The following is a 13,972-nucleotide window of genomic DNA, read 5'->3' on the forward strand; positions in this document are numbered from 1 at the left end:
CATCTCCAAACAAAACCCGGTCAATATCCCAACGGGGATGTTGATGGTAAAACGAGATTGAGCATCCACGTTTTCATCAGACAATAGGTCACATTTAACATCGCTATACATCATGTTTTACTCTTTCTATTTGGTACATCATTTGCATGGTATCAAATGTTAATTTCGAAGACTTTGTATCAATTTCCAAACAAGCCTTAAAAAAAGGTAGGCTGTTTATCAAATTGATTATCTGCATGGGTGCATTTGAATTCACACAAAATGGATAATCATCAGAGCAGAGAGAGGGAGTGGATAGAGTCACTTGAGACCTCATCAGTTGTGACCAACTCTACTAACAATCTATTACTGCACCTACATCCCACTTTTATGCTGCGAAAAAAATAAACATGATTGGGTTGGATACTTACAGTACATAGTCTACTTACTTACTTGTGCCTTTGTGGTGGAGTGGCTTGAGTTCCTCCTTAAAGACCCTGAGAGCTATCCTGGGGGGTGAGGAGGGGGCCCTGGTAACAAGATGGTTGGTTGGATGTGGTTCTTTCTAATGATCCCATCATGTACTAACTAGACCATGGGTTCTCAAACTTTTTTGGCTTCTTGACCGACCAATGACATTGTCTTTTGTGACCCAGGCGCAAATATATACAGCCTAAAAAATATAATTTTGGCAGTGAAGAGAATTGCAAATTCTGCAATTCTACCCATCTAGCCATGGGAGCTGAATTTTTTTTGTTGCAGTTTTAACGCCACATTTTATTTTTGCAATTCTATACATTTCGCCATGGAGCTGAGAGAACATTTAGCAGTTACACTAATATCCTGCAATTCTATACATTTTGACATGGCTAATGCTGTGTTCTTATGCTCAAACATTATAACAAAATCAATGGCGATTATCTAGCTTTTATTTTGTTGATGGTAAAGTTCTCAAAGGCCATAGGCTATAATATTAACATATATAGTCCATGACCTTTTCTGCATACTTTCTAGTTGGTTTTAGTGGTTAAAATTTATACTTAGAAGAATGTTTTATCACAAAAATGTATTTGTGGAATGCACAAAAAAAATGTCATTCCGCAACCCACCTGGACCCCTGCCTCGACCCAAAGTGGGTCCTGGCCCACAGTTTGGGAACCACTGAGCTAGATTGTAATTATTGACAATGTGCGAACACTTTCTTGTGGACTTATGTTGCAATGGGCATGAAGATGATGAAGTTTATAAGTGGCTAGCTAACAGCTAGCTTGAGTCTCCACACACCTGGTTTCCCTGGTCGAACGTGGTTTAATGTCTCAAGAACAATACCCCTTTGCAGGGCAGTACTACTAATAGTCTTAGTACAACAGGTACAGCCCAAAACCAGCATAGGGATGGCAAAACTACTCTGCCAACGTTCTGTCTTTGCAGGCAATGACGCCCTCACTTCAGGTTGTGCTCAACCGCTTTACATTTTTTTTTAATTGGCATTTTCACCCAAGGGCATCTGTCTCAACCTGATGCAACAACAAAACAAAACTGGCCCTTAGTAGTCTTGAAATGCCCAGGGTTAAACATCTGACTCAGAGGGGAAAATACATCAACTTTGGTTTTATCCTGGAGTCACCCTGAGATGTGAACTCATTCTGTGGTTTAGATTTACAGGAGAAGGAAAAAAAATCTAGCATTTCTAAATAAAAACCCAAACTGAAATACAGACGGAACATTAAAGGACTATAATAAGGTCATTTTACAAAGAAAACACAACTAAATTGTTATTATCAAAATTGAACCACTTTAATCCATGTCTCATTCATCAATTAATCCAGTTCACGAACCAATTCAAACTCAAAAGGCATCCAATTTGCTACAGCTAGTTTTGACATAGAATACTTTTCATGGTCATGGGTGACTGGGTACAGGTTATATTTTAAAACGCTCATGGTTATTGCAACAACACTGGGCAATCTTTCAGTGAAGAGAGAATACATTATTGGTCGTAGAAATACAAGGACATTAAGATTTTTGTTATTGTTGATGCGGTTATAATATTGCACTTTCTTCCCCTGATCAAATGAATGAATGGTGATTTACATATCACATTGCACAACAACACATTAAACCATTTCAACTGGCATAACTCAGACTGTGTGTTCTCAGAAGGCCACTTAAATCACATTACGGCAAAGTCTGAGACAACTGTCTGAAAGGTTGTCACTACAGTGTCGAACAGAGTCTCTGCATACCAGATAGCTTTAAAAACAATCTGGGTCCGTATGTGTCAAGCGTCTCAGAGTAGGAGTGCTGATCTGGGATCAGGTCCCCCCCCAGTCCATGTAATCTCACCGTTGGGATCTAAAAGGCAAAACGGGTTCTAAATCAGCACTCCTTTTCTGAGACGCTTAATACAGAACCATCCATTAAAGCACTGGAGAGTGCTGCCAAACCTCTCATTGATGGGAATCATTTTGGAGAACAAAGTGAAGCAAATGTTTCCAGTGTACCATGTAAAATAAAACAGGAGTAAAAAGCTGATTGTGCTGAACTGTGAATGACTCCTTTAACTGATTTCTCTTTAAATATAACCCCCCCCCCCACACACACATACAACTGGTCCAGGTTTATCTATTGAAATATTCAATAAGAAAATGCAATACCATCTGCACCAAGCAACCTAGGCATTAAAGTGGAACTGACAGCATTTTAGCAACATGAAATCTTAAAGTCCTGTTTATATACACCCCCAGGAACAATTACACATTTTTATATATATATATTTTTAATTCTGACAAGCGAGCACTTAGATATGGTCCTTTTCACATTTGTATAGAATGTTTGGCAATGACGTAGAGTAAGGCATTTGTGAAAATTCTATAGCAATATAGAGTGGGAAAGGGTCTGTGTGTTTGGACAATGAGTAGACACTGCAGTAAATAAAACCTATTAAAAACATCTGTCTTGTCCAGGACCGGAGTCCACACAGACTGGGTGGGCCAATCAGAGCTACAGTAGGCCTTTATGCAAATAAGCAATTTGTCACAGGGCCCTGTCATCATTTACTTTGAACTGGACTGTGTGTTTACAGGCAGTTGGGCCTGTCATCATTCACTTTGAACTGGACTGTGTGTTTACAGGCAGGTGCAACAGCGCGACTTTAGCTTATTAGAACGCATTCTCCAAAAGCCACAAAATACACCTGAACTTATTTCTGCAAATAAATGTGTGTGAATACCACTGCAGTGTTCTTACATTTGGGAACTTTACAGTCATTGATCAAACAACCATGAAAAGGTGCTCTCTCTCTACATTAGTTATGCACAACAAGATCAACAACTAATGCTAGCCAGAGCGAGATGAGCTAAAATCTAATGAGAGAACATTAGATAAACCCTCTCAAATTATTTCAGCTAGTTGGCAGTCATAATTGCACTGATAAACAAAAGGGAATAGTAGCCTGCTCACTGTTCTGCAGCCTGTCTGCCAATGCATGCTTGTCCCAACCCAGGTTTTGACAACTGAATGGGAATTTGCCTGCCTGTCCATTTGATTGATGGCAAATACATTTGATTGACAACTACGGGTGCGTTTGTAAATTGCTTCCCGTGTGTTAGTGCACTCTGTATTCATACATTTGGAGCGTTGTCGGATTGTCTGTAAATTCCGCGCGTTTCGCTCTCCGAGCGTTAAGTGCAGTGTGCGCTCTGTCCACTCTGGCCGAGGAGGAGCGTTGATCCCAGCGTCCCTCAACAGCAGTCAAGCACCCAAGCCATCTCTGCCTAAAGTTGGCTAGCTACTTCGACACAAATGAGAGAACATCTCACTCTGACCATTTTACGCACCCTAGCAAAGCTGGTTAGGCTGTTTTCATTTTATCTAGAGAGTTAGTGACTAACTGTGCTGCTGGCAACAATTGAATGACGTTTTTTCCTTACGTTTACTGACACGGTCATATTCAGCGGGTGTTGCGCGTCGTAAATTCATCAGTGGTTCTGCGCCCTGGCGCTCAGATGAGAGGGCTCTGAAATCGGAGTGGATAGCCAGAATTAATTTACGAATGCAAGATATATGCTAACTGAATAACAGTCAGCATAGCTAGCTAGCAAAGCGATTCACATTTCTTGCTTGCTAGCTAACCAAACGACACCTGCATCTCTTAGCTGTAGCCACCAAAAAACTGAGGGGAAAAAGTCGGTCACTCACTCACCCAATGACTCGACATCCTCCCAATACTTCCCAGAAGCTAGCTAGCTAACGTTTAGCTCAGTGTTTTTACCTTGCTGAATAGATACGCTAGCCTATTAGCCACATTATGACTGACTTGTGATCACTGCACTTGCTAGTTTGAATATATTGACATTCCCAGCTGTTTTTGTCCAAAAAATATTGAGTCATTGAAACAAACCAAGCATCCCGAATTGGATGGAGGCAGCAGTGTACCAGGCCAGCTGTGATTTACAACCTGATACCAATTTTTTGGGACTATATTAATCTTGCATTGAACTATATCCATTTATTCTGACAACAATGCCTTACTGTACGTCATGGATGTTCTTGTCAAATATAACCTATTTTTAAAACCTCTTGACAAGTTGGTTTTGTAGCATAAACTGGGAATTGTATATTTTTTACTGATATGATTGCCTTTCATATCTGCAAAGTAGTTAAAATGCTGTCAGTTCCACGTCAAGGACAATCAAATGAAGTCAACGTGAAGGAGTATATTTGAATGATAATATAAATATGGTTATACAGGTGGTGAGTTAATGGAATCATCAACCATAAATCTGGTGCTCGTCTCCAAATTAACATAAATAACAAATGGAAAGTTCTTTAAGACTTTTCTCAAAGTTGTTGTGAAGTTTGTTTGTGTTGCATCATTAACAGGTTTGGAAGAATAGAAGAGTAGAACTCCATGGCACTGAGTGGTTGAAGAGTCCCCACAATGTGGCCTGGTATAGGTTAGGATCCCCAAGCAATGCTTCTACTACTACAGGGCTCTACGCTGACCTTTTTCCTTTTACAAGGAGCACGTGTGCATCTAAATTGAAACATTTAGCAGCACACAAAGAAATTTAAGAGCACAATAAAAAATATTTGATGTAACGGTGCAAGCATGACTGTCATGAATCTGCGCTCAGTGTATTCTCCACGGCACTTAGGGGCTGCGGTACAGTGAAGCAATCATTGCAACAATTATCTAGATGATTTTCACACAGCAAAATATTTAGACGCATATGTGAGCAAAATGGTCGCCCTGTATCACTTCTACTGCCGAGGCCATTATACACGACACGACCTAAAGGATGTGGACACCTGCTTGTCGAACATCTCATTCCAAAATCAAGGCCATTAATATGGAGTATGTCCCCCTTTTGCTGCTATAACAGCCTACACTCTTCTGGGAAGGCTTTCCACTCGATGTTGGAACATTGCTGTGGGGACTTGCTTCCATTGGGCGATTTAGGCCTGGCTCGCAGTCGGTGTTCCAATTTATCCCAAAGGTGTTCGATGAGGTTGAGGTCAGGGCTTTGTGCAGGCCAGTCAAGTTCTTCCACACCGATCTCGACAAACCATTTCTGTATGGACCTCGCTTTGTGCACGGGACATTGTCATGTTGAAACAGGAAAGGGCCTTCCCCAAACTGTTGCCACAAAATTGGAAGTACAGAATCGTCTAGAATGTCATTGTATTCTGTAGCGTTAAGATTTCCCTTCACTGGAACTAAGGGGCATAGCCTGAACCATGAAAAACAGCCCCATACCATTATTCCTCCACCAAACTTTACAGTTGACACTCTGCATTCGGGCAGGTAGCTTTCTCCTGGCATCCGCCAAACCCAGATTTGTCTGTCGGACTTCCAGATGGTGAAGTGTGATTCATCACTCCAGAGAACGTGTTTCCACTGCTCCAGAGTCCAATGGCGGCGAGCTTTACACTACACCAGCCGACGCTTGTGTATGGCTGCTTGGCCATGGAAACCAATTTCATGAAGCTCGCGAAAAACAGTGGCAGTTTGGAACTCGGTAGGGAGTGTTGCAACTGAGGACAGACGATCTTTACACTACGCGCTTCAGCACTTGCCAGTCCCATTTTGTGAACTTGTATTGCCTACCACTTTGCTGCTGAGCCGTTGTTGCTCCTAGACGTTTCCACTTCACAATAACAGCACTCACAGTTGATCAGGGCAGCTCTAGCAGGGCAGAAATTTTACGAACTGACTTGTTGGAAAGGTGGCATCCTATGACGGTGCCACGTTGAAATTCACTAAGCTCCTCTGTAAGGCCATTTTATTGCCAATGTTTGTCTATGGAGATTGCATGGCTGTGTGCTCGATTTTCTACACCCGTCTGCAACGAGTGTGGCTGAAATAGTCAATTCCACTAATTTGAAGTGGTGTCCACATACTTTCGTATATATATATATATATATATATAGTGTATCTCGATGAGGTAAAGTAATGTCACAGAAACATCATTGTAAAAACATTAGGCACACACATGGGTTACTGCCGTACACACACATGGGTTACTGCCGTACACACACATGGGTTACTGCCGTACACACACAGGGGTTACTGCCGTACACACACACAGGGGTTACTGCTGTACACACACAGGGGTTACTGCCGTACACACACACAGGGGTTACTGCCGTACACACACATGGGTTACTGCTGTACACACACAGGGGTTACTGCCGTACACACACATGGGTTACTGCTGTACACACACAGGGGTTACTGCCGTACACACACATGGGTTACTGCCGTACACACACATGGGTTACTGCCGTACACACACAGGGGTTACTGCCGTACACACACAGGGGTTACTGCCGTACACACACATGGGTTACTGCCGTACACACACATGGGTTACTGCCGTACACACACATGGGTTACTGCCGTACACACACATGGGTTACTGCCGTACACACACATGGGTTACTGCCGTACACACACATGGGTTACTGCCGTACACACACATGGGTTACTGCCGTACACACACATGGGTTACTGCCGTACACACACATGGGTTACTGCCGTACACACACATGGGTTACTGCTGTACACACACACAGGGGTTACTGCCGTACACACACATGGGTTACTGCCGTACACACACATGGGTTACTGCCGTACACACACATGGGTTACTGCTGTACACACACACAGGGGTTACTGCCGTACACACACAGGGGTTACTGCCGTACACACACATGGGTTACTGCTGTACACACACATGGGTTACTGCTGTACACACACATGGGTTACTGCTGTACATACCGACACACACAGGGGTTACTGCTGTACACACACATGGGTTACTGCCTTACATACCGACACACACACGGGTTACTGCTGCACACACACAGGGGTTACTGCTGTATGCACCGCCACACCTCCACATTCACTAGAAAGCTGCCAACAATAAAGCGTAACAGGTTATCCGAGCCACATCCTGGAAAATAGCACTTCTTTGTTATTGTAAAGCCATTTGGGTTTTCAAGCCCCATCTCATCGTTGATCACTTACTCTGACATTCTGCCTAAAGTCTTAGAAATAACTAAGTAGGCAAACAGTCACGGAATAAGTCCCACTCACTTGTAAATTCATTGATAAAGCAGCGTCATCACACAGCCAGGTTTGGAGTGTGAGAGTCGCCAGGATACACCATCAAGACATCAGTCAACACGCCAAGGGCCCAGATAACAAAGTTCCACTTGCAACGAACGTTCAGTTGTAAAGATCCAGTATCCTCTTGGCTTACTGACGTTGGACGTACAGACGCCCTCTTTACACAATGGAGGTCTTCAATACGTTTTAGAAACCGCGTCTTTGATATTTACTGTCCACTCCTGGGGTTCACGAATGGTGAAAGTCCAGAGAGATTGGGGCATGATATTAGGGCCGGGACCATACCAGTATCGCAATATTGTTTCTATGGCAAAAATGAAAACACAAAGCAGACCAAACTCTTTCAGTCCTTTAAACACCTGCTGTATGTAAAATATTGTGAGCTATAGATAGAAAATAAATAAATGTGACTCTGGATGACATCATAATGATGTTTTGTTTCCAACATCAGGACTGTTTTCCTCTTCCCCCGCGCTTGGTGTTTTGTTTCTTTGCCACGATATTAACGAGTATAGAGATACTGGTATCATCCTGGCCCTACATGATACCCTTGACCGCTTAACTTCTCTGTGATCTCCTGTGTTTACGGGGTCACATCTGTCCCTGAGCCTGGGCTCTTCTCTCCTCTAGACAGCGACACACCCACATGGACACCACCTCCGCATTGCCATCGTCATAGAGCAGGATGAAGGCATGGTCCTGCAGACAGAGAAGGTAGAGAGATGGAGAGAGATTAATAGTGTCTCCGGTATGGATCCAGTGATTAGAGTATACTGTACATAGGTCACGACCAATGGAACAGCCAATCTCTCAGAACATCTGGAAAAATTACCACATTGGTCAATAAAAACACACTGAACTAAAAATAATATATTTCTTTTCCTCTTAGAAAGGAGATCAGTTCCGATCTCCTTTAAGATCTTTGTTGAAATTATTTTCAAGGACATTCAGAATTGACGAGCAGGAGCGTCCACCAGAGCTGTTCCCAGAGAATTGAATGTTAATTTCTCTACCATAAGCCACCTCCAAAATCGTTTTGGAAAAATTTGGCAGTACGTCCTACCGGCCTCAATCGCAGACCAAGTTTATGGCGTCGTGTCGACGAGAGGATTGCTGATGTCAACGTTGTGAACAGAGTGCCCCATGGTGGGGGTGGGGTTATGGTATGGGGTAGGCATAAGCTACGGACAACAAACACAATTGCATTTTATCGATAACAATTTGAATACATAGAGATACCGTGACCCTGAAGCCCATTGCCGAGCCATTCATCTGCCGCCATCACCTCATGTTTCAGCATAATAATGCATGACTCCATTCACAAGGAACTGTACACAATTCCAGGAAGCTGAAAATGACCCAGTTCTTCCATGGCCTGCATACTCACCAGATGTGACACCCATTGAGCATGTTCGGGATGGATTGATGTGTATGACAGTGTGTTCCAGTTCCCACCAATATCCAGCAACTTCGCACGGCCATTGAAGAGGAGTGGGACAACATTCCACAGGCCACAACCAACAGCCTGATCAACTCTATGTGAAGGAGATGTGTCATGCTGCATGAGGTGAATGGTGTTCAACCCTGATACCGACTGGTTTTCTGATCCACGCCCCTAACTTTTTAAGTTATCTGTGATGAACAGATGCATATCTGTATTCCCAGTCATGTGAAATCCATAGATGAGGGACTAATGAATTTATTTGAATTGACTGATTTCCTTCTATGAACTGTAACTCAGTAACATATTTGAAATTGTTGCGTTTATATTTTTGGTCAGTATACATACTTAATAACAAGGAGTGGCTGGAGTCTTTGACCATTTTTATGGCCTTCCTCTGACACCACCAGGTATACAGGTCCTGGATGGCAGGGAGCTCGATCGCAGTGATGTACTGAGCCGTACACACTACCCTCTGTAGTGCCTTGCGGTCAGATGCCAAGCAGATAAAAAAACAAATTGTTTTACCTTTATTTAACTAGGCAAGTCAGTTAAGAACAAATTCTTATTTTCAATGACGGCCTAGGAACAGTGGGTTAACTGCCTGTTCAGGGGCAGAACGACAGATTTGTACCATGTCAGCTCGGGGGTTTGAACTTGCAACCTTCCGGTTACTAGTCCAACGCTCTAACCACTAGGCTACCCTGCCGCTCCAGATGCCATACCAAGCGGTGATGCAGCCAGTCAAGACGCTCTCAATGGTGCAGCTGTAGAACTTTTGAGGATCTGAGGGCCCATGCCAAACATGTCAGCCTCCTGAGGGGGAAGAGGCGTTGTCGTGCCCTCTTCATGACGGGGGAAGAGGCGTTGTCGTGCCCTCTTCATGACGGGGGAAGAGGCGTTGTCGTGCCCTCTTCATGACGGGGGAAGAGGCGTTGTCGTGCCCTCTTCATGACGGGTGAAGAGGCGTTGTCGTGCCCTCTTCATGACGGGGGAAGAGGCGTTGTCGTGCCCTCTTCATGACGGGGGAAGAGGCGTTGTCGTGCCCTCTTCATGACGGGGGAAGAGGCGTTGTCGTGCCCTCTTCATGACGGGGGAAGAGGCGTTGTCGTGCCCTCTTCATGACGGGGGAAGAGGCGTTGTCGTGCCCTCTTCATGACGGGTGAAGAGGCGTTGTCGTGCCCTCTTCATGACGGGGGAAGAGGCGTTGTCGTGCCCTCTTCATGACGGGGGAAGAGGCGTTGTCGTGCCCTCTTCATGACGGGGGAAGAGGCGTTGTCGTGCCCTCTTCATGACGGGGGAAGAGGCGTTGTCGTGCCCTCTTCATGACGGGGGAAGAGGCGTTGTCGTGCCCTCTTCATGACGGGGGAAGAGGCGTTGTCGTGCCCTCTTCATGACGGGGGAAGAGGCGTTGTCGTGCCCTCTTCATGACGGGGGAAGAGGCGTTGTCGTGGCCTCTTCATGACGGGGGAAGAGGCGTTGTCGTGCCCTCTTCATGACGGGGGAAGAGGCGTTGTCGTGCCCTCTTCATGACGGGGGAAGAGGCGTTGTCGTGCCCTCTTCATGACGGGGGAAGAGGCGTTGTCGTGCCCTCTTCATGACGGGGGAAGAGGCGTTGTTGTGCCCTCTTCCTGACGGGGGAAGAGGCGTTGTCGTGTCCTCTTCCTGACGGGGGAAGAGGCGTTGTTGTGCCCTCTTCATGACGGGGGAAGAGGCGTTGTCGTGCCCTCTTCATGACGGGTGAAGAGGCGTTGTCGTGCCCTCTTCATGACGGGGGAAGAGGCGTTGTCGTGCCCTCTTCATGACGGGGGAAGAGGCATTGTTGTGCCCTCTTCATGACGGGGGAAGAGGCATTGTTGCGCCCTCTTCATGACTGTTGGTGTGTGTGGACCATGATCCTTAGTGATGTGGACACCGAGGAACTTGCAGCTCTCGACCTGCACCCCTGCAGCCCCGTCCATGTGGATGGGGGCGTGCTCGGCCCTCCTTTTCCTGTAGTCCACAATCAGCTCCTTTGTCTTGCTGACGTTGAGGGAGAGGTTGTTGTCCTGGCACCACACTGCCAGGGGTCTGTCCTCCTCTCTATAGGCTGTCTCATCGTTGTCGTCGATCAGGCCTACCATCGTCGTTCCATTTGCAAACTTAACGATGATGTTGGGAGTCGTGAGAGGCCATACATTCGTGGGTGAACAGGGAGTACAGGAGGGGACTAAGCACGCACCCCTGAGGGGCCAACGTGTTGAGGTTCAGGGTGGCACTATGGTGTCACCAGAGAGACACATTCAGTCAGGACAATAACTGCTACACCAAGACTCTAGCACAAGGCTTCCCATAATCAATCAACCAATGCTCAAACCATACAAACACCAAATGCATATAATCCTAGCCATATAGAGTCCAACTAGCACTGTGGAGATGGTGACAGAGGTCACATGACGTGTGACACATCAGTGACAAGAGCACCATGCACTGATACAACCTCATCTGGAGAGCCTTGTGTCAGTGATGACCTCCGCCGGGTTCATACAGGGGTCAAGGGTGAAAGTGGTGGGGGTTGTCACGGAGACGGGCCAACGGTGACTGACCGCTACATTTATTTGGTGTGTCGAGTAGAGGGACAATTAGATCAACGACCAAAGCCATCGCTCTTTAAATGGACTTGTCACCCCTGGTTTCCCTGACACAGGACCTTCACTAACAGGCACTAACAAACACAGCAGTGTTAACAAGAGTCCAATCTGGCCGAGAACAGGGGATATAAGGGACCTTGTGTGGGGGACAATGAATTTAGCCAAAACAATAAATGAATGGAGGATAGATTACAGAAGGTAACATTGGAACAAGGACTTGATGGTGTTGAGGTGTAATATACAGTAATGTAAGTGTAGTTTGTATAAATACTATATTTCAATATGTTTGGATTCTGTCAGATATTTTACGTTTAAAAGGCAATGTTCTGCAACCTTATCCCAAGTTAGACCCTTAAGACCCGTAAGGACATAACTGGCAGTCCAGTCCAGACGGGGCCCGGTCCAGTCCAGACGGGGCCCGGTCCAGTCCAGACGGGGCCCGGTCCAGTCCAGACGGAGCCCGGTCCAGTCCAGACGGAGCCCGGTCCAGTCCAGACGGAGCCCGGTCCAGTCCAGACGGAGCCCGGTCCAGTCCAGACGGAGCCCGGTCCAGTCCAGACGGAGCCCGGTCCAGTCCAGACGGAGCCCGGTCCAGTCCAGACGTGGCCGGTCCAGTCCAGACGGAGCCCTGTCCAGTCCAGACAGGGCCGGTCCAGTCCAGACAGGGCCGGTCCAGTCCTGTGTCCAGTGAGTCTGAGGGACTAGGAGAGCCCCATCAATCCTGGTGTCCTTCTAATGGGCAGCTGGGGCTAAGATAGACTGAGGTTAATTACTCTCATATCAGTGTGTGTGAGAGAGAGAGAGAGAGCTGGAGTGGATGCTCTTGGATGCCCCAATGTTCTGGGTACCCATCTCATCAATCATTGCTGTGCCTGTACAGAGAGAGAGAGAGAGGGGGGAGATGGAGGGAGTAAAGGGAGGGAGAGATGGGGTCCAGAGTAATGTCTTTAATATCCAGCTCCTGCTCTCTGCTCTCGACCCTAACAGACTGGCCATGTCTGATGGAATCTGACCTGAATGAAGGGGGAGGGGCTTGGCTTCTGCCTTTTTAATACCTCATAGACAGATACACACAGACGTACGCACACACACCCAGTTTAAAGACAGACATGGAGAAAACCCACTAACTCGGACAAAGTTATTATTGGAATCCCAGTTGAGATGGTGTCATAATTCAGGCTAAAATTAACACACGCACACCATGTTTTTTCAAGGCCAGCCAAATCTCCACAATGCGTGGACAATAAAGCTTTTATAAATGTTCCACACACACACACACACGACCCGCCATTAATTAAAACACCTGCCACCAGAATTAAGCCGAAAACCAGGAGGACGTTATTAAGAGTCAAATGGAATAAATACTCTTTAGTTAGGTCATTTCAGGTGCTACAGCTTTACCTTTCCAACGAGCCGCGTGGAGGATAGAGGGAGAAAACTCATTTAAAAAGTACCACTACATTAATCACAGTCTCAGAGCATCAAAGTGGGATAATCACCTGAATGGGCTGTTCAAATAAAACTGCCACAAATCCCAGGGGAAATTCTACCGTACTCTTTAATTGTTTGGAGTTCTTTGATAGGCTTTTTAATCGAAGATTAATTTATGCAATTTTAAATAACTTCAACATATGATTAATAAGCTTTGGAAAATTAAACGGAGTCGGAAGCAATTATAACAAGTGGCTGGTCATCACCTCATTAGACGTTGTTGGAGGAACGCGACGCAGTGGATGAGTGTGTGTGTGAGAAGCCGTGTGTGTGTGTGTGTGTGTGTGTGTGAGAAGCCGTGTGTGTGTGTGTGTGTGAGAGGGGGTGGGGAGGGAAAGAGAGAGAGAGAGGAAGAGACAGAGAGAAAGGTTGAAAGGTCAGAAGAGTAACTAGGTCTTTGCAGATTTGCATGCTAATCTCCAGCTCCCACAAGGAAACTGACTGGCAGACAAGGTAGGTGTGTGTGTGTGTATATGACGAGGGCTCCTTGAGGTGACATTTTACTCCAGTACTTCCACTGTGTGTGTGTGTGTGTGTAGGTGTGTGAGAGATGGATTCAAATCAAATCAAATCAAATTTATTTATATAGCCCTTCGTACATCAGCTGATATCTCAAAGTGCTGTACAGAAACCCAGCCTAAAACCCCAAACAGCAAGCAATGCAGGTGGAGAAGCACAGTGGCTAGGAAAAACTCCCTAGAAAGGCCAATACCTAGGAAGAAACCTAGAGAGGAACCAGGCTATGTGGGGTGGCCAGTCCTCTTCTGGCTGTGCCGGGTGGAGATTATAACAGAA

The 13,972-nt window shown here is 45.7% G+C and overlaps 1 protein-coding gene across 1 annotated transcript in view; it reads right to left on the bottom strand.

The window, feature by feature from the left end:
• Positions 1-1,751: 1,751 nt before the first annotated feature.
• LOC109886773 (dual specificity mitogen-activated protein kinase kinase 5-like) overlaps positions 1,752-13,972 on the bottom strand; it is a 102,869-nt gene continuing 90,648 nt past the window's right edge. The window contains exon 17 of the mRNA XM_031812429.1: positions 1,752-8,314. Within this exon, the coding sequence (XP_031668289.1) occupies positions 8,207-8,314 (108 nt within the window). The 3' untranslated portion in view covers positions 1,752-8,206. The remainder of the gene's footprint in view (positions 8,315-13,972) is intronic.

This window comes from Oncorhynchus kisutch, unplaced genomic scaffold (assembly GCF_002021735.2).
Source record: "Oncorhynchus kisutch isolate 150728-3 unplaced genomic scaffold, Okis_V2 Okis03b-Okis08b_hom, whole genome shotgun sequence".
NCBI lineage: Eukaryota > Metazoa > Chordata > Actinopteri > Salmoniformes > Salmonidae > Oncorhynchus > Oncorhynchus kisutch.